The 25,533-nt window shown below is 33.8% G+C and overlaps 1 protein-coding gene across 8 annotated transcripts in view; it reads right to left on the bottom strand.

Moving 5' to 3' along the window:
- The window catches only part of DMXL1 (Dmx like 1), a 126,863-nt gene that overhangs the window by 31,563 nt on the left and 69,767 nt on the right, over positions 1 to 25,533 (bottom strand). For 5 of the 8 annotated variants that reach the window (XM_027546940.1, XM_027546941.1, XM_027546945.1 and 2 more), the window contains 7 exons: positions 22,020 to 22,198; positions 16,212 to 16,342; positions 15,337 to 15,422; positions 13,960 to 14,161; positions 12,603 to 12,720; positions 9,390 to 9,452; positions 3,234 to 3,320 (listed from right to left, as the gene is read on the bottom strand). In XM_027546940.1, the coding sequence (XP_027402741.1) occupies positions 3,234 to 3,320; positions 9,390 to 9,452; positions 12,603 to 12,720; positions 13,960 to 14,161; positions 15,337 to 15,422; positions 16,212 to 16,342; positions 22,020 to 22,198 (866 nt within the window). The remainder of the gene's footprint in view (positions 1 to 3,233; positions 3,321 to 9,389; positions 9,453 to 12,602; positions 12,721 to 13,959; positions 14,162 to 15,336; positions 15,423 to 16,211; positions 16,343 to 22,019; positions 22,199 to 25,533) is intronic. The other 3 variants (XM_027546942.1, XM_027546944.1, XM_027546947.1) reach the window with 1 other exon arrangement.

Here is a 25,533-nt window from a genome sequence, read left to right as displayed (position 1 = left end):
AAAAAAGCATAATGTGTATATGGGCTACTTTTGAAAATGGAGACTACAAAACAGCCTCTAGAAATGATAACTTTAGGTATAGAATAAATATTATTTTCACAAATAAATATTTTAATAAACTTTGACTGAGATAACCATCAGGATGAGCTTGGAGATATGTTTATATTTTGAGAATTTCACAGCATTCAGCAGAAGGCCAGCTACAAATGGAAATGCAAGTGCCACTTCATTTCTTCAGCCAGTAGCACTCTCTCTCTAGTCTACTAGAATGGTACCATCTCCCTAAAATTTGCACAGTTCAGAAATGTGAAGTGAGATATTGAAAAATATAGGAGCCCTGGAAGGTAAACAAAGGTAAGGGAGATAAGAACTTCAAACTGAAGAAATAATGGTGGATTATTCAAATAGGATGGTATTGCTTTCTCCTAAAGCCTTTCAATCTTAGGCAAGACAAACAGAATTTGGAAAGGGGTCTTGTGGCTCAGTTAGTAAAGAATCCGCCTGCAATGTGGGAGACGTGGGTTCAGTCCCTGGATGGGAAGATTCCCTGGAGAAGGGAAAAGCTACCCACTCCAGTATTCTGGCCTGGACAATTCTGTGGACTGTATAGTCCACGGGATTGCAAAGAGTCGGATACGACTGAGCAACTTTCACTTTTTCAGGGCTTCCCTGGTGGCTCAGAGGTTAAAGCGTCTGCCTGCAATGCAAGAGACCTGAGTTTGATCCCTGGGTTGGGAAAATTCCCTGGAGAAGGAAATGACAATCCACTCCAGTATTCTTGCCTGGAGAATCGCATGGACGGAGGAGCCTGGTGGGCCACAGTCCACGGGGTCGCAAAGAGTCGGACACGACTAAGCGACTTCACCCACTTCACTCACCAAGCAAAGGTGATGAAGTAAGTATTTCAGAAAAAAATCATCAGTGAAAAGTTGGTCAGATTAAATGATAAATAAATTTCAACATCTACAAATTTTAAATGTGTATCTTTAAAGAAAAAAAGGATTGATAGCAAAGAGAAAACAGGATTAATATGTCAATTATGCAAAATTCTAATACAAACTGAGACTGAGAAAACAGACTGAAAAAACTGAGACTCCAGAGATATGTGGAAAAAAAGGAAATTAACTACACTGCTGGAAGGTAATTCTCCATGTGACTCTCTACTTCTGTGTGTCTTGTGAGTTAGTCAATGACTGTCTTTGTTTCACAGTATTATTATCAGGATACCTATATAGCTATAGTCTCTCCCTCCAGATCAAAAGGCAGATATGCTTACTGTCCATTAGAAAAGATCTGGGTTTCCTGAACTCACTGTTCTCCACCTGTAAGGCAACACACTTTGTTTGGGTATCATCTAGCCCTCTTGCTGTCACTGGGAATTGCACCTTAGGGAACCAGAGCAAAAATGCTAAAGTTCTAGCTTTTGCTTTTGCTGTTAGTAATAAACTATACTTTGTCTCTGGTCCTGGAGTCTTGTGTCTTCTAATAGTATCCATTAAACTGTGAAAGCTAACTTGTTACACTGAATGCAGGGGAGTATCTCAGATCCTTCACAATGCTTGACACAGATAATCCACAACTACACAAATAAGGAAAAGTTCAATGTTATCAGCATTTTTAATTACTGCAATTTAAAGCAAAAGATATTATTTCTTAGCTACAAATTCAGCAAAGATGTAAAAATTTAACAAAATAACTGGAGAAATAAAAATTAAACAAGTACACTCTTACAAAGTCAACAGAAGACTTTGTATTATTATTGTGAGGATGACTGTTCAACTAGTTATATCAATTCAAATAAGAGAAAAAAGCTAGTTTGTTTTATAACACAAAATATTAAAATCTTATTTTCTTCAGGATAAGGAAGGTACTAGTTGTGTATAGATAATAACTTTATATTTGTATTTCACATGTATATATCATAATATATAAATAGCACATCATGAGAACTGCCTGGCTAATTCCAAACTTGCCTGCTATGAACAGAACTAGTCATTAATCAGGAGTGTCGTATGAGGAAATGAGACAAGGAACCCAGGAAAAGATGAGGAAAGAATGACAAAGGAACTATCTAGATGAAATCAAAGACAAGACAGACAAGCATAGGACAATGAAGAACCAATTGATGAATGATTATTGAATGGGTAATGCCATAGGATATGATCTAAATAATATTTTAAAGTTATGAATACATGAAAAAGTGTGAGAGAGTGTGTGTGTGTGTGTGTGTATCTCTCTCTCTCTCTCTCTCTCTCAGGCAGGAGGAGAAGGGGACAACAGAGGATGAGATGGTTGGATGGCATCACCAACTCAATGGACCTGAGTTTGAGTAAATTCCGGGAGTTGGTGATGGACAGGGAGGCCTGGAGTGCTGCAGTCCATGGGGTCGCAAAGAGTCGGACATCACTGAGTGGCTGAACTGAACTGATATACATACACACACATATCTAGATATGTATATCCTTTAGGTTATTGGTAGTAAAAGGAAATGAGCAACTAGAAGTTTTTATACATTTTTTAGTAATGCAGTTAGGCGAGATAGGAGGGGAAAGGGCTAAGACAAATTTCAACCGTGGACCACTGTACCTAAGGCTACCTCTTCTGTAAGTAGCTTATAGACACCTCTATGGAGGATGCTGAGTAGAAGGGTAAGGGATACAAAGCAAACACTCTAGTTGGGCAGCTATTATAGCTAAAAGTTAAAGAGGAAGACTTTCTGTGAGTCACATTTAAGCTTAATTTTGATCTAAGAATCACATTCAACATATTCATATAAGAAAGACAGAAAACATTTTCTTTGGATTAATTGGATGTGTTGTATAAACTGTAAAGGCAGGGAACTTCCCTGGTGGTCCAGTGGTTAAGATGCCATGCTTCCACTGCAAGGGGGTGTGAGTTCGATCCCTAAACAGGGAACTAATATCCCACATGCCCCGCTGCATGGCAGAAAAATAAAAATAAAATACAATTATTCTCAAGGCAACTGCATATATAAATACTTGAGACTTCCCTCTGTTTAGTAATAAAGTATTTTATCTGCTATATATCCAAAGTCAAATAAATTATCAAGCAATATAATCATCTTATATAATAAAAAATTTACTCAGATTGCAATTTAGGGAGTAGAAAAATAGCTTTGAGAAAGGGAAACAATGCTAGTAAATAAACTGACAGAATAGGTGACATTCTCCAACTATGAACACTTAATTAAAGAAAAAAGTCAATGTACTTACTTTATTAACAGCAAAAGCAGTAATGATATCAGATTCTTTATGAATAATTCTTGCTTTACCTCCAGGATATCCCAAATCTGCTTCTATCTACATGGAGGGAAGAAAGATACAAAAATACAGCAATTTTAGTAATAGGAAAAAGAAATATGCCGGTCTTTCATTTAATACTTGCATAAATTAAGATGCTTTTTAGATAATTCAAATCCAAAGGTACTAATTTACATTCTAATTATTTCTGAAACAAAATTTGGTAAGAGGAAATGACATCTTTACAAATTTGCTTTTTCACATATAAAAACATAATTGATAAACAACTCCATTAACTGCTTATATTCTTAAGGTGCAATAATTTAAGACATTCTAATTATTAAAGTAAAATAAATTTACCATACTTCTTAAGTTTATAATCTTTTGATAATATTCTAAAAATATAAAAAAGCCAGAAGATAAATATTTTAGGTTTTGCAGACCAATAGAGTCATGCTGCATATTCATTTAAAAAACCTTTCAAAAATATAAAAACCATTCTTAGCTCATGATCTACAGAAGAACAAGAGGACACAGCCAGCTGAATATATTTTACAGACTCCGTATAAAATAACTTTCTAGTTATAAAATAAACGTGAAATCCTGAAAAGCATAATATTTTACCCAACTCAGTAATCATTTTAATAGCTGAATAGACCATAATCCAATATACGTTAGACAAGGGAAATGTATTTGACCTTTTGCTTATACCACAGAAGGCAAATACATCTTTCAACTTAGAAGAGAGTACTGTATAAAATTAAAATTTACTAAAATAATCAGAGGTAAAATGAAGAGGCAATTGTTAAGAGTTAGAGATGTTATTTAATGCACTATGATTCATTTTATTTTATACTCCCTAACCTTCAATTTTTAAAATAAATTATTATAAAATGTTTTATAACTCATCATGAAATACAAAAGTTATTAATTTGAAATTAGAAAACAAATTTACTTCCTGGAAAATTTAAATAAAATATCACCAATCCCCATCCACTGTTTGACCACAGAACTGAGTAGGGTTAGCAGTATTTTTAAAAATGGCAACTAAGATGACAGTTCATTTACAAAGTTGAAATAGACTTATAATTAAACCAAAATAACCATATGCAATCAAAACTCACAGTCACTGGATTGAAAAATGTCAAATATAATCTTAAATGAAACTTGCTAACAAATATTTTAAAAATTCACTGCTCATGCAAACACTTTGGTTGATTTGAAGGTCAACTTCTTTTCTAAATAAAGTCTTACCTGTCTGAGGCCCATCATCTGTAACAATGTCTAAGTCAAATTTTGTAATCCCATGACTAAAATTCCAAATTAACCACCTATTTGCCTGGTATCTAAAGCACACTAAGTGTTTACTATTGGGTTTTTAAAGAAATTAGATATAAAGACAAATAGCATTTCCATGGAATAGAGCAATATGCTATTTGCTGGCAATGAATGGGTGGGTGGGTAGTGTCACCTGCAGAACAGTCTTCAAACTTTACTGTCATGGAGAGAAAAGCAAGAAGTTCAAAAAAAGCTTCTTTGGTAAGGAAATATATTCCTGTCCTCTCACTATCTAGATTTATCAAAACACTGTTTCTCAATAGTGTGGTCCCAAGATGACCTGCATGAGAATCACCTAAAGGGGGTGGAGTGGAATAGGAGGAATGGTGTTTAGCATTAAGAGTTTATGCATATTTAATTTTGAGAACAATAACAAGTTGTAGGAGATGAGTTTGGAGAAGTAGCAGGTTTGGTTTGTACAGAGCCTTAAAAGCCATAATAAAGAATCCAGATTTCATCTTTCAAGTTAGAAAAATACTGGAAGGTTTTGGTAATTCTGGATGTTGTAGGGCAAAGCACAAAGGGTGAGAGACTGGCGGCCAGGAAATGAGTTAAGAGGCTACCACAAGAGCTCAAGTGAGAGGTAGTGGTGGATTTGATTAGGGCAGTAGAACAGTGGTAGTGATTAGAAATAAGATAAATTTTGTCAATGGGCTGAAACTGCAGTATGAATATTAGAAGAAGCAAGGATGACTCCCCGTTTACAGATCTGTCTCAATAAAGGATACTGGATGAAAGTAAAGGAAAGAGTGGGTTTACGCTGGAATTAGGGGAAGACAGAAAATTCTGTGTTTTGACATTCAGGGGGAGGTAACTATTAGGTTATATATGCAGGTCTGGAATTCATGAAATGAGTAGGAATAATTAGGCAGTAATTCCTAATTATTCCTACTCATTAAATATTAGGAATAATTAAGATTATCAGCCAATGGATGATATTTAAGCTATCAGATAAACCAAAAAGAAAGTAAAGACAGGAAGAGAAAAGGTTAGAGAAGTCAGTCCTGGAGTATTCCACATTTCAATGGTATGAAAAAAAAAGATTGGTCATTTCAGGACTGGGAAACAGCACTGGGAAAGAGAAATACTGACAGTGAATAAAGTGAAAGAACAGGAAACATTCTCGAACCAAGAGTTTCAAAAAAGTAGCTGAGATTAACACTATCAAAGGATACTAAAAAGTTGAATTTTATAAAGACAGAAAATTGACTACTGTAATCAGTTTAGTCACACACTAGGACAATCACAATGCAGCGGGCTAAAGATAATACCTAACTAGGTTAGAGGAACATGTGACATTTGGTAAATAGGGAAGGAAGTCCATTGGGGAATGTTCACAGGGGCATTCAACTGAGTTGACAATGTTTCATTTCTGAAACTGGGTAGTTCCTACATGGTTTCTGCAATATTACTCTTTAAGTTTCATTCTTGAATGACTTTATAGGCAACTCTACAAATGAATTTTCCTAGATAAAGGTTTAGAGAAATAAGGTGATAGACTCAAAGATAGATTTTTTTTTGGTTTTCATATTAAAGACAATAAAATATATTTACTTACATTGAGAATAACTTAGGTAAAAATTTATCATGACATTGAGATGAGGAATAAATACCGAAGCAAAGTTCTTGGCGAGGTAAGAGCAGATAGGATCAGTGCACAAGTGGAAGATTTGGCTTTGGATAAAACAGCATCAGATCATCTATTGTGAGAGAAGGCAGAACAAAATATCTGCATATAGAACAGAAGTGAGATCGGGTGATGGGACAATATGGTGGGCTAAATCTCTGCTGACTGTACTTATTTTGATAGCAAAATGAAGTCATCCATGGAAAGTAGTAAAGAAATATTGGAAAGCTGAGATAAAAGGGAAAAAATGTAGGGAGAACGAAAAGAAAATGAAGAAAAAATTATGATGGTGTGATAGTTTAATTTGAGATTTGTGACTATAAATTTTAAACAAGGCAAGTCCCCATGGTTTGTGTTTTTACTTCATCCATGTTCAGCTACTTGGGTGCAGACATAGAGTTGGTAGAGAGCTAGGTTTAAACAGGTTTGGGAATTTTGAAGGCAAGTACAGTGTAGAGAGAAGAGGGCAAAAAGGTTGAGGAGGTTTGCAAGGGATTAATCATAATGAGAGAGCTTCCCTGGCGGCTCAGATGGTGAGGGCTCATGGAATCTAAGCTGGGGAAGAAAGGAAGGAAGTGGGGACATGATGTGAAGTGAAGAGAAGTTGCTCAGTCATATCCAACTCTTTGTGACCCCATGGACTGTAGCCCACCAGGCTCCTCGGTCCGTGGGATTTTCCAGGCATGAATACTGGAGTGGGTTGCCATTTCCTTCTCCAGAGGATCTTCCCGACCCAGGGATCGAACCCAGGTCTCCTACATTGTAGGCAGACGCTTTACCATCCAAGCTACTAGGGACATGATACTGGCAAATAAAAATACGGAACTCGCATGTGCTACAAACATTAAAAGTCATACAACATAAAATCAGAGTAAAAAAAAATCACAATGAATATGGTCTTAAAGGTCTTCTTAATATAAGGTTTCAAGTCATGCTTATAAAATGTGATTGGGCTGGATATATGAGGGTGAAATCCAAATATTAATGCTAAAAGAGATTTTTATGAGATTATGTAGATAAAAAAACTAACCACAGAATTACCATATGATCCAGCAATTCCACTTCTCAGTATACACACAAAGAAATGAAAGCAGAGACTGGAAGAGATATTTGCATTCCAATGCTCACAGGAACACATGTATACCTGTGGCAGATCATGTTGATATATGGCAAAACCAATACAATATTGTAAAGTTAAAAAATAAAATTAAATTAAAAAAAAAAAAAGATGGGATACAACCCAAATGCTCATTAACAGATGAATAGATGAACAGAATACATTATATATACACAATAGGATATTATTAATCTTGAAAAGAAACAAAATTCTGGTACATGCTATGACATGGATGAACCTTGAAGATGTTACACTAAATGAAATAAGCCAGTCACAAAAGGACAAATATTGTATGATTCCAAGTATGATGGGTACTGAGGGAAATAAAATTCATAGAGTGAGAGGTAACTGCCTGAGGCTGGAGCACTGTTTAACAGGAAAAGAGCTTCATTTTAGGAAAATGAAGAAGTTCTGGGAATGGATGTCATGATGGTTGCACTACCATATTAATGTACTTAATGTCACTGAACTGTATACTGAAAACAAAATGATAAATTTTATATACATATTTTATCACAATTTTTTTAAAAGACATTTTATGCAGAAGCTGATCTGAATAGTATTTGGGTTCCACAAGGCTTTCTTTAGGAATTGGAAAAGAAGGGAAAAGTTCTAACAGACTAAATCCAGGACTCTACTGCTATTTCAATTAAAGCAGCAGCATGTTTAAAACTATCAACTCTCATTTTACAAGTCGAAGCCTTAGTAAATGAGGCTTCAAGTGTGGAATGAGCTCAGTGTCACACAACACATCTATGGAAAGGTCTCATTAGTGGTTTTCAGTTACTACGACCTGCAATATAATGAAGTACACCTGTATGCCCAGGTGTACTTCAGCACGACCCTAATGATTTACTAAAACAAACATGAAGATGAGCTCTAAAAAATATCAAAGGCATAACAGAAGGAAATGGGAAGCAACTGGATGAATATAAAATTACATCAATACTCAAAGAATTAGGGAATATGAATATTAAGAAATAATTTTGTTTTCAAGATTATAGCAGAGAAATGAGAGATAATATCACCATATTCTACTGTGTATTAAAAAGATAAGGGAAAACTACTAACAACTTTAACCAATAAATTTGACAACTGAAGGGAAGCAGAAAAATTTTTTTAAAGGTATGGACTAAGAAAGTTCACTTAAGAAGAAACAGATAGCTTGAACTACCCTGTATCTGTTAAAAAATAAGAAGCCGGAGATTTAAAAACTCCAGGCCCAGATAATTTCTCTGGTGAATTCCATCAAACACACAGTTAACAATATTCTTTGCCTGGTAATCATTAAAACCACCTGGGAGTTGTTTTATGATTGTACAAATTCTCATCCTTTCTGCTCTTGTTCTCAAGTACTTTGAGTACTTACTATGCATAAGGCAATGTGCTATATGCTACTGGTACTGGTAAAATAAATGCTGTGTGTATGTTAGTTACACAGTAGTGTTCAATTCTTTGCGACCCCATGGACTGCAGCCCGCCAGGCTCTTCTGTCCATGGAATTCTGCAGGCAAGAATACTGGAGTGGAATATTGCCATTTCCTTCTCCAGGGGATCTTTCCAACCCAGGGATTGAACCTGGGTCTCCTGTATTGCAGGCAGATTCTTTACCATCTGAGCCAAAATAAAAGCTACATAATATTATTTGATATATTTTAAGTAATTACAATCACAGAAGAGAATTTTAACTTCAAAAATGATACTTGCAGAAACAGAACAATACTACTATAATTCTATAATACCTACTATAATTATGTTTTATTAAGAACTTTAGTTTTATTTACTCATAAAAATTTGTAGCCAAAACAGGATACATTCAACTCTGTTTAAAATTGCATTCTCTTAAAAACAAAACAGAAATATTTTTTAATGATTACAATATTTAACTTGTTAAAAAAAAGTAATTTGAGGTAATTAATTACTTTAAAAAGTAATGCAGCAATTTAACTGCATTGGAAACAAAGTCCAATCCAGAACTAAATGCAAACACTTTGTTTTTCCCGTTAAAGAATGCAATTTCTAATTTCAGTTGAATGACATTTTGTACCTTATTGATGTTTGGCTCCTCCATCATAGAATTTTTGATGGTTTCACAGTTGTCCTCTAATGACTTCATCAAGAAAGAATAACCATATGACAAAGAGTAAAGATGAGATGTAACATGTAAAATACTGGGGATATTTCTTTTTATTTTTAACCAAATTTACTAGAAAACAATACTGAACTATTTTTTAAAATTTCATATATTTTAAACGAAGTATGTGTGGAGAGGCATGATTGGGGGTTGGAGAAAACTTAATCCCTCAGAACTCATTAACAATCACTGCAAATTTTATTCTATTTCCTAAGAAATTTTTACTCACTTCACTCATTTGAAATGTTGACATTTAAGCAAGATTAAGTCCAGAGTACTTTACACTACAAATTTCAGAGCTACAAGTGCCAGAGTATTATCAAATGAAAATTAAAGTCAAACTGTTCTCTTACACACTATTAAGTCTTATCTCCATTATGATATCTCATTCCTCAAGGAAAATCTCCTGATTAGAAACTTGGATTTCAAGATTTCTAACTCCTTCTCTTGACTTAGCCAGAAATAGTCAATAAAATGCTTGGAGCCACATATTCTTTTTAAAAGAGGATATTAGCACTTGTTAAAGACAGAGATGGTTCACGACCTTTAGTTCTTAGAAAATGAAACAAAACAAAAAAAGAAACTGAGGATTAAGATGACAGCTGTCAAGCATTTTTGGGGGGTTGGGACTGATTAGGATATAGTCTATTTGCAGCTATCTATATTTGTATTTTACTTTTAAATAAGTACAGTGAAGGACTTCTATTTTAAAGATGTAGGTGCCAGCAAACTATATTACATAGGAAAAGAAAAGATCTGAGGATACACCAGAACTTTAATGTCAGATGAAGAAAATTTCATTCCAAACATGTATAGGAATAAAGAAACAGCAGCACTCTCAAAATACTCTCCAACATCTACTGTAAATATAGGGCCTGTCATGTATCTATTTTCTAACCATCTGAAAAGTCACAGAGACTTGGGCTCAACTATTAAGTAATTAGCCTCCAATTAAAATAAATAAATTTATATTTAAAAAAATCATCATTTTATAAAACAGAGAGATGGAAGGTAATTTTGAAAATACTACAAAAAGCCAGTCAACTTTCCAGTAAAGATTAAGTAATTTTGTACCAACTCTATAAAGTTAATATTTTATTTAATTCCATTTAATCTATGTTATACTAGGTAAAATTTTTTTTTTCATATTTCCTTCATGAAAATGTCACTATCACTGTTTAGAATAAGACAACAAAGCAGTAACAATAAATTTCTCATAAATTGCCATTAATCATGCTGGGTTTTAAATAAGTTAAGTCTGCTAGTCAAATACTGAAAAGTGTATTATATTTATTTTGGAGATTAAAAAAACTAAAATCAGAGAAAATATTTAGCTAAATGATAACTAAAATGTTTTATAGTCTAGCATCCATATTCATGATTTTTATTAAAATAATTACAATACAAAAATAACTAAAATTTTCTTAAGATATTATGAAACTCCTAAAAAAACTAAGAATAAAACAGCAGATGAGTTTAACAGGTATATCTATACTCATTTATCCATTACCATTCCTTATGCATTCTGGCTTAGTTATGCTCTATTCCCTTAATGATTCTATTTCCTGATTCAACTAGACAATGTAGTAGTAAACTAGTTTTTTGTTTTGTTTGTTTTGAGAATAATTTCATTTCCTAAATGCACTAAATATATCAGCAGTGGAGAAATATTTTTATTTTCACAACTATATTTATCAAATACGGCAATGGGTTTTAAAAAATAATTTTGTACTTGAAATTACTATGCTCAATTTGCATGTTCATATTACAAGGTGCATCAAAGAAATTAAAGTAGTAATAACAAGCATAGTAAAACATGCTTTTTATTCAGAATGCAGCAGCGCTTTGTATATCATTATTAGAAGGCTTTAACTTGCAACATATTATTTTAGTCAAAGGTACTTTAAAATAAGAAACATTACCTCACCAGTAAACACATTCTAATTACTCTGACACTCTTATATAGCACAATTTTCAATTTTATTTATCCAAAGGTTTTCTTCAACTGTTTTAAAGTAATACATATATTAAATATTTAAGATATGTCTCACCAAAGGTTAAAAAGAAGTACATTAACTTGTACTATATTTAACTGTATCTATTTTTTGATTAGATACTTATCAAAAGTCTTCTAAGTTAGCAAGAATACCATGTATTTTGTTTCCTGACTTGGCTAATTCAAATATATTTACATAATCAGGCAAATAGTAAATAGTAACACATGTAGTTGCCTCTAACAAATTAGTTCTTAAACTGACAGACAAGACATAAGTAATTTTTCTTTTCCAATAAGGTTAGATGTCATCTTGCTTTTTGCTAACTTGTCTTTAAGAAGCCATTCTATTTCCTTATCTTTCCAACTGAAATCTCTTCCTTTTTTCCTCCCACTTCAAAAACTGAAAAGCCTGCTTTCAGATTAGTTCAGAGCTTCTCAAAGTGTGATCCACAAACCAGCCACCAGTCTTGAACTCTCTGTTAACTGATACATGAGAAAATAAGGAATTAACTACATCACTAAACCCACTGCTTAATTTATACAATACTTCTTGATAGCAAAATTATTTCAAAGAAAGAAGCAATATGTTAATTTATATTCCAGTACAAGTCCCCCATATCAAACTGGACTTATGAGTAGCACTGAACTAAATGAGAAAAATAATCTGTATTATGATAACATTAAGGTACAATCAACCAATTACAGTATAATTATAAACAGATTATAAAACTGTACTAAGTATCATCAATACAATAAAAATAAAATGTACATATTTGATATGTTTTCAGTATAAAAACCTAGTTTCAATGAAACTTCTAAGATAAACTTTATCACATGAAAAGGATGGGAAATTCCCCCTTTGTCTCAAATGGTAGTCATGACAACTCAAAATCAGGAAACAAGATACAGAATTCTAAGTTAAACAGTATCTTTTTGGGGAAAAAAAGCCCCAACTACATCTGAATTAGTTACTTCAGTTAGGAAAATATCAACTGTCTCTATGTATTAACATACATGTTTATGACATAAAAAAATGAATTTTTATAAAAGTCTGTAAAATACAAATCTTTATAGTTAAAAATACAAGGCATTAATAACAAAATAGCAAACAAGTTTTAATTTATACAGACCTCATTTAGACATCTTTTCTTTGTGAATATATTTCTGATAAAGGTTTCTTGAATTTCTTCCTGCTTCACCAAGTACTGCCAAAGTCTCTTCACAGACAGTGCCAAATGGTGTTTAGATCTACAGAGAGGCAATATATTTCACTATACACTTCAGAGACTTCTGATTAACCTGATTACATTTCCTTGGTGCTATATCAATTATTATAATAATAAGTTATCTAGAATCAGACCACATCATCTAGGGTAGTAATCAGTAATACTTTTCTTAAAAGAAGAGACAGTAAATATTTCAGGCTTTGTAGGCCATATGTTCTCTCCTACAACCATGTAACTTCACCACTGAAGTGGGAAAGCATCCACAGTTAATACTAAAATGAAAGGGTGTGGATATAAACCATAAACCTTTATTGACAACACAGAAGGAGGTGTGGATTTGGCCCCATGGTTTGCAGTTTGCTGACCTTTAACGTAAGAATATAAGATCTAACAAAAGAGGTATGCATCCTAGAAGAGATCCAGAAACAAAGCCACTAAAAGTGTTGTCTGTGAACACGTACTAGCCCATGAACTCTGTTACTGATGAGCAATGAGGGAAGAGCCTGTGAAAGAATGGGAATCAACTATATCACTGAGCCACGAAGTACACTGTTTCTTCAGTTAACATTTTCTGTAGTAATTTTCTTAAGGAAGCAAGCACTGAACTGATTTATCTTTTGGTACAAATGCTTTACTTCTTCATGTACAGTAAAACAGTTTGCTAAAAAACTATTCCAAATAGCTCTGCTCCGAAGTAGGTGTTAGGGAATGCTGGCCAACAGTTCAAATCCAGCCTACCTTTCATATTCAAAAATAAAGTTTATTGACTGTATTATATTTAGAATAGATAAGCAACAAGGACCCATTGTATAGCACAGGGAACTTGGCTCAATATTCTGTAATAACCTAAATGAGAGAACAATTTTACAAAGAATGGATACTTGTATGGGTATAAGTGAATTACATCTATAACTAACAGATCATTGTTAATCAATTATACTCCTATATAAAACTTAAAAAAATTCATTGGATCACAGATATGCCCATTCACTTGTTGTTTATGGTTGCTTTCACTCTCCAATGACAGGGTTGAACAGCTCCAACAAGGACTGTAGGGCCAGCAAAGCCTAAAATATTTACTATATAAACCTTTGTCACAAATGTTTGCTAACATCCAGACTATAATATGCATTACACAAAGACACAGATGTGAGCCCAGAACAGAAATTAAATGTAAGAAGTACTAAAACATTTTCTTCTTGAAATACCACTAACATTCTGACTTAGTAAAACTCAAAATAGTATCCATATGAAAACCTACTTGAAAGGAGTGTTTGTAGGTTCCAGCAAAGCTTTGTGGCGGAGAATTGCAGGACCTGCAGAAACACTCTCTTCAGAGGTATGACTTGCAATGAAATTTTGAGGTGGTCCCCCGTGGATTTCAAGTCGTCGGAGAAGAACTTGTTCCCAGCACTGAAGAGTTTTTAGAACAGCATGGCAAAGTGGTGAACTAACTGGAAGCTCTAAAAAGAGAAAATTGACCCACATTTATCTTCTGTAATAAAATGCTATATTCAATCTTACAAACGACTGAAATAAGATATACACATTTTGGCAGAGGAGACGTGAAAGCGAGGTGAGCACAGAAATCCAGAGGACTGAAAAGAAGGATGCTGTAAATCTGTATGGCATTTCAACATAATTAGTGGCCTAGGATAACAGAAAAAGGGCAATCTAGGTCAAAATTACATCATACCTTTACTACTAGAACTTGAAATAACATTTGTGACTTGTGATTTAAATAACTGCTATAGGAATTACTGCATCTGACTTTAATTTCATATGAAAAAAAATGTACCTGAATATTATAAAAATATGTCTGGACGGAAAATCACTTACTTTAAATCTTTGTATCAGCCCAATTTCTGCACAGCATATAACTTACACTTCTTTTGAGAATTAACACAATACACAAGGTAAAAAAAAAAAATTTAAATAATACTACAAAACTCAACACTTTACATTTTACATTTCCATACTTCTAAATCCTGATCCTACTTTCAATCTTTAGCTATTTTTTTACCTTCAAAAATCTAAATAGTATGCTTACTGCAAATTCTTGAGTTTTTTCAAGTTTAGAAGTGATCTACTGATTTAACTACTATGGAATATGAGAATAAACTTCCCTTCTCTCCATCAATCCAATATAGTCCATAATAATTTTTGGTTAAATTAGTATTTTAGCATCTACCTTGTTTTATATACACACACACACACACACACACACACACACATAAAAATGCGGATCACAGCTAAACTACTTGGTACAGTAATAGTGCCCCTTTCTTTCCTATACAACCTTTTCATCCATCGGAGTTAATAATTACTACATTTTTGCTTTTGTTTAGTCTCCTGTGTGTCTACAATTAGGAAATACCCAACTCTTTGACTAGAGCTATAAACACAGTCTTGGTGCAGTTAATCACATCAGCTGCACATTCCCTGCTTTCTTGGATCCTGTCTTTCTAACAGCAACTAATAATATGATAGACTCATTTATAGATGGTTGCTTTGGTTAAAAGAACCCAATCTTCTACCAGCAGGAAGTTACTAAACTTTTTCTCCACTATTTGAAAAAAATACAAAACAGTAAATCAAAAGCAATGGCAATATTAGTTCATGTTAAGCTATGTATTACCTGCAAGATCATGACCTGCAAAAGGATAGAAAGTCTTCAAATTGCTGAGCACCAGCTGTACCATTGCCAAACGCATCAATGACCAACTATAAATAAAGCAATAGATTTGTTAAAAATTTACTTAGGGATTTAGAAGACTGCACTACTCTTTGTCCCAATAACTCACTACTAGGAATCTACCCTGAAGATATACCTCCACAAAAACAAAACAATATACACATGCAGTTACTCATGTCAGCATTATCTGCAATAGCAAAAGAGTATAAACAACAAATTATCCATCAGGAGAGTAATGACTGAATAACTAGCTTTGAATCATGGAATATTTTAGGGTAGCCATAAAAAAAGAACAAAAAAGGATCTATGAATGTTAATATGAAGTGAACTTTAGCATGTATTAATAAATAAAAAGCAAGCTATAAACATTACATATAATATGGTACCTACTACCTTCTGTGTAAGAAAGCAGCAGAAATAAGATTTTACATACACAGAGAGACACACACAAGCTTATTTTTGAAAACAGAAGGATAAACCAGAAACTCATAAGAATGAGTATCTGTAAACAGCATAGAGGAAGACTCAGCTGGAAGAGATATGCTTCAGATTTGCTTTTTTGTTAAAAATTAAACAGAGACATTTTGGCTTCTTTCTTTTTCAAGTGAAAAATTTATCCCTTATAGTACTGGTTTTTATTACTCTAAATTGTCATAAAGTACACAATCAAAAATTAACTGTGGAATTACTGTTATGGAAGGGAACTTAACAATTCAGATCTAGGTTATAATTCACCAAGATACTAATTTCACATGCATTATTTTCAAAATTAAAAAAACAAAAATTTTTAAAGAAGCTTAAAATTACATATTCCATACCTATATGAATTTGAGTTAGAATGTTCCTGGAGATGGAAATCTGAAGCTAAAACATCATCGTCATCATCATCACTTTCCAGACTCTCCTCTGAATCATATTCAGCTCTACTTTGGGAAGCAGGTAGAAATGGCTAAAAGAAAAAAGTTATATAATTTATTATCCAACTATATGACTTAATACATGCAATTAAATAGCCTAATATCAGCAATTTATTCCATTTTTGAGTACTTCATTAAAAGAAAATAAAGTAGCAAGTATTTGGCTGCTTCTTTTTTGACAGTCTGTGCCTTCAATAACCACTTTAGTTGGTTCGCTTATTTAGTCATCGTATCAACAAAAAATTTATTCAGCATCCACTATGTATCAAAAGTATACTCAATGTAAGAAAATTTAAGACGTATACGCAGTCACTGCTCTCACATAACATATTTTAGTGGGGAAAAATAGGCAAATACTAGAAAACTAAATATAAATTGAATTTAGCTGTGTTATAAAGAAAAAAACAGACAGCACTGGGAATAAGAATATTAATAAGAGTTGAGATAAGCTAACCATAAAAGGCCTCTTTGAAAAGTGTAATTTAAGTGAGACTTAAAAGGACAAGAAGGAATAAGCCATATAACGAGAGGGAAGAAAAGCATTTTAGGCAGTAGTAATAGTTTGCAAAAAGGCTTTAATAAAGGAAAAAAGTTTGGCATGGGAAAAAAGAATTTGGCTGAAGGCTACTAAAGCAAGAGGACAGTGTTGGCAAAAAAATAGAAGAAAACAGCACGTGACAGACAAGGTAGGGTTTTTGGACAACACAGTAAAGAGTGTAATGGAATGCCACCACTGAGTGTTAAGTAGAGTACAGGTATTGATATTTATGCTTTTAGGAGTATCACTATGACCACAGCCTTTTTAGAGAAAAGTCAAATGCGAAGAGTAGAAATGGGAGACATCAGAAATTAAGGCAAGAGCGGGCAGTCTGGATACAGGGGTCAGTCATGGAGATGGAGTTAAATAACACATTCAGAGTATACCTGGGGGAATGCATTGACAGATTTACTGATCAACTTGGAGAGCAAGGGAAAGAGAAGGAAAAGACAATTTCTGGGTTTCTGCTTGAGCAACTACATGGATGAAGATGCCAATTACTAAAATGGGAAGACTCTAGTTGTGACAGGGGAATTACTGAAGAAAATAAAAAACCCAAATCTTAAAGGCCAAGATTCACAGGTCAGGTAGAAAAGGAAGGATAAAGAACATTTCAAAGGAATAAAGAACAAAGTTAGGAAGTAAACTAGAAGAGACTGGTATCAAGAGAACGAGATAAAAGTAATTCAAAATGGAGGAAATGGTCACATGGTTGAATGCTGCTAAGAGGTCAAGTAAGACGATGATAAAGAAGTTTCCATTATATTTGATAACAGAATGGGTGCCACTTGAATCTTAGTAATAGCAGTTTCAGGGGGCAGTTGTGTCAGAAGTCATACAAAGACTACAAGTGAAGGGGACCTATGGTAATAGATAATATGTATACACTTTTGAAAAGTTGAATGAGAATGAGAAGCAGAAAAATGGGATAACAGCTGGAAAAAACTGGGGCGTCAAAGCAGTATTTGGGATGTGAGACAGCAGAGGACTATTCTGTTCTGATGGGAAAAGACAATAGAGAAGACAGAAGGCTAGAAAAGAAAAGCAAGGACAGGATTCAGACTAGCACTAGAGCCTTTGATAGGAAAGATGCTTCCTCAATAGTAAATAAGAGGAGAGAATAAGATGAGAGATTCATGACAGAGTGATGAAAGAATTTTGTCTGATTCTTTTTTTTAAATGACTTATGAGGTCATCAGTTGAATGAGGATGAAAGAAGAGATGTGAGAAATTTGAGAAGAAAACAAAATCTTGGATTCAAGGAAGCTCAATAAAGAAACACAGCAAGAGGAGCAGAACTTCTGGAAGACCTGAGAGAATAGCTTGGTGGTCCTTTGCCCCAAAAGCAGTAATGTGCTGCACTATGCTCAGTTGCTCAGTCATGTCTGACTCTTTGTGACCCCATGAACTGTACCCCTTTTCCAGGGAATCTTCCCAACCCATGATCGAGCCCAGGTCTCCAGCACTGCAGGTGGATTCTTAACCATCTGAGCCACCAGGGAAACTCAACAAAGTTGTCAAAACAATCATTTAAAGATACTGGAAACTGATCAAACACACAGAGAAGTATTTATTCAAGAAAAACTTCTGAGGGACTTCCGTGGTGTTCCAGTGGTTAAGATTCTGCACTTCCACTACCAGGGGTTCAGGTTCGATCCCTGGCTCAGGGAACTAGGATCCCACATGTTGTGTGACCAGGAGAAACAACAACAACAAAAACTACTCAATCTCTGGTAAAAGTGAGCATCTAGCATTTTGGCCAGGGGCTATTTCTAGCCCGACCCCTGCCCTCTGTGACTCATTTGTTCTATCAGTCTGTGAAGACAAAGAACTCGGCTGCCTGGCCAGAGAGGGCTGTCTTTAATAAGAATTCCATGCCCATAAAACCAGAGACAACCACAATGTGGAAGGATACATGTACCCCAATGTTCACTGCAGCACCATTTACAAAAGCCAGGACATGGAAACAATCTAAGTAGTGTCTATCCATAGATGAATGAATAAAAAGATGTGGTGTGCATGTGTGTGTATATATAGCATGGAGTTCTCAGTCATAAAAAAAGAATGAAATAATGCTGAAGATGGACCTAGAGATTATCATAAGAAGTGAAGTCAAAAAGAGAAGGACAGAAAGACAGATACCATATGATATTACTCATAGGTGAAATCTAAAATATGACATATATGAACTTATCCATGAAACACAAACAGACTCACAGATATAGAAAATAGACTTGTGGGTGCCAAGATGGAGGTGGGGTGGGGAATGGGACTTTAGGATTAGTGGATGGAAACTATTATATAGAGAATGGGTAAACAATAAGGTCCTACTATATAGCACAGGGAACTATTGATATATTTAATATTCTGTGATAAACCATAATGAAAAACATGAAAAAGAATGTAATATAACTGGATTACCTTGCTATAAAACAGAAATTAACACAACATTGTGAATCAACTATACTTCAATAAATTAAAAAAAAAAAAATCCCATGCCCAGCAGCATGGTCAAAAACAAGAGTCTTCAGCAGCAAACAATTAGGGAAGGCCAACATCTCAGACAGGAAAGGATCTGCCTGTAATGAAGGAGACCTGGGTTCAATCCCTGGGTGGGGAAGATCCCCTGGAGAAGAGAATGGCAACCCACTCCAGTTGCATGTTATTCTTGTCTGGAGAATTCCATGGATAGAGGAGCCTGCTGGGTTATAGTCCATGGGGTCACAAAGAGTTGAATGGGACTGAGTGGACTAATACTTTCACATCTCAACTAGCCTGTGTTACACACTGGAACAAAGGCAGACCAACCAGAAATTTAACCAAATCCAGGAACAAGACAACTAAAGAAGGCCTTGATAATCAGGAACCATATACCCAGCAAAAGGAACTATGCTTCAAAAATGAAGATGAAATATACTCCAATATAAATAAAGCATATAATAAACATTTGCTGAATGAATCAATGACTGCAAAAGGCAATGTGAAACAAGGTGATATAAATGCCCTTCTTTACCCTGAAGCATATTGGATATGAGAAAAACAAAATCTACTGCCTAATAGGCCTCAGGGATTGGTGTCATTAGGAAATAGTGAGGAGTCAATTAATACAAGGTAGTAAGGAAAGAATCCAGAAGTTAAGAATGTGAGGAATTTGGCTGTCCACAGAAGAGGATATATACAAGAAGTTCTTGCTAGGCATGGTAGGACAAGAATGTAAAACTACAGATCTAAGTTGGAACCATGCAAAGCAAATCTTAATAATCAATGAAAAAACTACAAGTGTTCTGTGACTATTAACAAATTCATCAAAACACTAAAAACTCTTACAGTCAACTATAAATGTATAGGAAAAAGAAAATAGTGAAAATAATATTTATTTAGTATACTGGTTTTTCCAGTGGTCATGTATGGATGTGAGAGTTGGACTGTGAAGAAAGCTGAGCACTGAAGAATTCATGCTTTTGAACTGTGGTGTTGGAGAAGACTCTTCAGAGTCCCTTGGACTGCAAGGAGATCCAACTAGTCCATCCTAAAGGAGATCAGTCCTGGGTGTTCATTGGAAGGACTGATGCTGAAGCTGAAACTCCAACACTTTGGCCACCTCATGCGAAGAGTTGACTCATTGGAAAAGACCTTGATGCTGGGAGGGATTGGGGGCAGGAAGAGAAGGGGACGACAGAGGATGAGATGGCTGGATGGCATCACCGACTCGAAGGACATGAGTTTGGGTGAACTCTGGGAGTTGGTGATGGACAGGGAGGCCTGGCGTGCTGCGGTTCATGGGGTTGCAAAGAGTTGGACACGACTGAGCAACTGAACTGAACTGCAAAATTAGAATCAGTGAGAATTTATAAAGTGTTTTATTTCTTTGCAAAAAATTTATCAAGAAAGCTTTGAATAGTGCTGGCCTTCTAATTTTATAAAACCCAGAATATAAAGCAAGTATCTTTTCTAATTGTTAGCAAATTGTCAATTCCTTTCTAACTTTGTATCAATATCCAACTTTTTATTGCACTTTCAATGTTGTGAAATATTACCCAGAGTTCTTTTAATGTGAAGGTTTTTTGTTCTTGTTTTTGTTTTTTTCCCCAATTTCAGTATCTCTAGGTCATCTCCATCCTTTTGTCAAACTTTCCTCATTTATGTTGATAAGCTGGTCCTCACTAATTTCTCTTGGGTGCATATCTAAAGTCTCTCAAATGACAGCAATGTTAAATCCCAGAGTTAGCTATTTTTCTAAAACTTTTTTTATATTTGATTTGAATTTTATTTCCAGTACTCACTTTTCATTTCCAGTTGCACTTGACTTTGTCAGCTAATTTCCTGTTCTGATTAGCCAGTTTTGTAAAACGTCACTTGCATTTATTATGGGAGGTAGGGAGGCAAGACAACTACATGTTTTTCTGTGTATGAAATGAATACTGAATTAAAGGTACAAAATGACCAATCACTAACAGACTTTGAAAGAATTGTTGTGATTGGCACTGATCAAGAGTTGCATGAATTGTTTATACAGTGATTTTTGGACTAAGAGCTAGCAGGAAAGTCTGTACTTTTATGCAATTACTAATATTGAATAAATTGTGGTAACTTTAAACTTGAACAATATTGTTGAGGGATTGATGTTATTTAACTAAAAACTGAAATCTGAGTACATCAGGATAATGCAGGACTACAGCATAGAAAAGGAATTAGAGTTTGGATGGCACTTTGACTTCTGGCAGTCTTGATTCCTTAATCACTACCAAGTACATTACCATTTGGAGAAAGCAAAGGTAAAACCACTCCAGTATTCTTACCTGGAGAGTCCCATGAACAGAGGAACCTAGTTGGCTACAGTCTATGGGGTTGCAAAAGAGTCAGACAAGACTGAGCAACTAATATACACACACACATTACCATTAATGTGGTAGCCAATTTATCTTTTCATCTTCCTATGAATGTTGCATTGTTTAAAATGCAAAAATCTTAATTTATACAAGAATTGCCTTAAAAAATAGTTGAAATATGCCCAAAATATTTTAGGATATATTCTGTGATAATTTACCCTGATAAAATGAACATTTTCTAAACTTGTGTGGCAAAATATTTGGAAACACCAACAATTACACTTAAACATTTTCATTTCTGTTTAACTATACAAATCATCATTTGGATAACATTTGTATTACCTTGGCAATGAAATAGTCCCAGATACTGAGCTCAGGTGGAATGAACTTCTCTTTAACTAACAGTGTCTCCTGGCTTACTGGTGGTGAGGAAGAGGTCACTGAGGCAGATTCTCTGCAAGACATTTTTGATGGCCTAAAACATTTGTTCTGTTTCTCTCCTTCTTCCACTAGTGAAGAAACTAATAAGAACAAAAAAAGTATTACTAAAATAAGCACAATTTTCATTGTACTGATTTCATCTATTTTTACATGAGACTTAAGGTTAACTACAAATAAGTACATACACAAAACTGAGATTGCTATGATAGTAAGGTAAGTGGAGGAAGTGAGACAAAAATCATCTTGTATAGCCATCTTTGTTTTTATCTCATCTAGTCCCTTACTCTCTGAATGTTCATTTATTGTATATGTAAATTGTATATAGAAGAGGATGTAATATCTTCCTATAAATGAGTCCATAATTTAGCTAAGACCATGACAGAAAAGTATCTACATCTTTTTTTTTTTTTTTTTTTAAGAATTTCATGGGTGGGGGCAGGGAAAACAGTATCATGAGATGTCAATATTAATTAAAGACAATGATTCTAAGATTCTTCAGCAATCACTTGGCCTCTTATCCCCTAAAAAACTACTACTAATTTTTCACTGAAAATATTAAAAAGTTCAAACACCACAACTACTTACTAAACTGATTCAGACTTTCAGAAATGGTTAGAGATAGAATTTTCTAGTCAATGGAATACAAAGAAGAGGAAGAAAATGCAGTTTTTATTGTTTTAACTTCTAAACACTTTAGAGTCAATATTCCCTTATTATTTTACCTTAGAATATTAAGGGCATAAGCAAAGAAAAACAAGTTATACAAATCTTTAATCCAGACTAAGTCACAAGATGCAAATCACCAGTAGAAAATTAAGGATATCCTGGACATAGGCATGGTCTAATAGATAGGTAAACAACTCCATATTAAGGCAAACCAATATTCTTCTTCAATGATTCCAGCAAGAAGTTACTCACCTTCCAAGGAATACAAGTATTTGTGCTGTAATACAATTTTGCTTTATTACTTGAAGCTACTCAGCTTGCATAAATAGCATGCTCATGCATTATATCAAGTTACAGCCAAGCTGACTCTAATAGAATAATTTAGTTATTTCAGAAAAAAATAAAATAAAATGCATAAAATTAGTATACTAAGAGACTGCTAAAAAGTGGTGATTATTACATAATCTTTCAAATGACTTTAAAAAGAACCATATCAATGTGTAATTTTTTTTCTCTGATCTTATAAACAATTGATAATCAACAATCATGTTTCTAATATATCTGTGGCATACATTTATATACATTCTAAAACTTAAACAATGGTTTTAACCAAATTCTCACTGAGTAAAAAATTTAGAATTTAAAGGTATTTTTAATCTGTCAAAAATTAATGCTGTGTTCCAAGATAAATGTCATTTCACTCCAATATTACCATTCTGCTTATTTTATTTTTAGATTATAAGAAGGCATATGATGTGAACACAGATGTTGAGGGAAAAATAAAACCTATGAGGCTAAATTCATAGTTTTACCAAGTTTGCTATGTCATAAAAATAAGTAGAGTTTTTAAAGCAAAGTTTTGTTTTGTTTTCAGTTTTTTAAAAGGGAGAAAAACATTTCAAAGTATAGTGTGTGAACCCAGGCACATGACATGAAAATGAAATTAACCACACTATGGCGAAATGTTTTAAAATTACAGATTCAATTTCAGAAGGAAAAAACTTATCAAACACTTCTGATGAACAAGGAGAACAGTGGGGAAATGGCAAACAGGTTCACAGTACTGAATGATATATTACAGGAAATGCTACAAGTAAGAAGATTTAGTGGCATCTCCTAGGAAACTAGAAATGACTTGAAGCTTGTCATTAGAGTAGATGCACCCACTTTTCCCTCAAACTGCAGCAAGACCTAAGACAATTTTATGGCTTAAATCATGTTGGATTCAAGTAGTTTTGAAGCTCAGGGGCACTACAATAGAGACTATATATACTGCTGCTGGGTGCTTCACCATTTGTTTTTGAAAAAAGCTAGTAATAAAATATCAAGCAATGTGCATGCCACTCTGTGGATACAAACTGACTGTACTGTTCCATTATTAAGGTAGTAAATGGCTACTTTAATAGTAATAAAAGAAAAATCAGCATTAGGGAGAAATGAAAAGGAATTTGGATATAGACAGAACTTGTGAATTATAAGGGGCATGAAGAAGCTAGAAAGTGGGTTAACAAAAACTGTTATGCATGGGAATTAATAACAATTCTTTCATCTGCAAGTATTATGAAACACAACAAAAATTCTTAAAATATTTTGCTTTGCTTTATAAATGCAATAAAAAGCAAAAGTATGGATTTCTAACTGTTAACAGAAAAAAAAAGTAATTTTTCAAAAACTGCTACTGCTCAACTATCTACTTTAAAAGTTTACCATAATAACAAAATAACTCCATGAACATACACCCAGACCAGTTTTAATTAATTAGAAAAAAGCAAATCCCACATTAACATATGTGGAAATCACAAAGTAAATTAAGTTTGATTAAAAATACTGATTTATGTACAATAACATTTTTGTTAAGAATTCTGACCTGTCAAGCTAGTCTAGTAAAAATCATCTACCATTTTCTCATATTACAAAGCTTAAGTCATATTTAAATTTTATGTCATTAACAGTACATTAACTATATAATAGACTTGTAGAGAGAAAAATAATTTAGTTCATAAGACCATTTTTATAAAGTATACTAGAATCAGAATTTATACCAGAACAAGGAAAACAGTGACTTTTAAAAACTTCACAGTACTAAGTGTATGAAAAAACTTTTTAAAAGATTTTCAAGGGTTATAAGGAAAATATTTCATCTTCAATATACAATACATTGATATTGAATAGCTGAACAGGTTGTCAGGAAAATGAAATGTTTTAGACTTATCCGTTTTCATTTTGCTATACTTAAACACTAAAAAATAAATATATATATTATTTTTCACTGAATTCAGATCAACTTTTCTAATACATCTTTTTATTCCCTTGGTCAACAATGTATACTGAATATTATCTAATGCAATTACACTCCTGGGACATCATGATTACATTTAATAGTAACTCAAACACACAAGGCTACTTACTTACAACCGAAAATTTATCAAGCTGCTGTGCTGCTTTAGTTGGTGTGCTTTCAGAACAACATAATAATGCCTTCACACACTGAGATTTCAGAACTTTGCCTTACACTGAAAGTCACCGCCGCTTGTCCCTTTGCCAATTTTCTGTTCTCAGATTTTGTCTCTCCAACTCTCAGTTTATCTGCCTCACAGGACTGCTACTTCTAATTACTATTACTGCCTTTGCTATTTACTATCTTCACTTCTTCCCTTTTTTCTGTTTTTCTATTTTTTTCTACCAGCTCCTTTACAAACTAAATCAGCTTTAGAAACAGCATGCCTTGGCTTCATCATTAAATGAGGGT

Source organism: Bos indicus x Bos taurus, chromosome 7 (assembly GCF_003369695.1).
Source record: "Bos indicus x Bos taurus breed Angus x Brahman F1 hybrid chromosome 7, Bos_hybrid_MaternalHap_v2.0, whole genome shotgun sequence".
NCBI lineage: Eukaryota > Metazoa > Chordata > Mammalia > Artiodactyla > Bovidae > Bos > Bos indicus x Bos taurus.
This window is presented reverse-complemented; position numbering and strand designations above follow the sequence as displayed.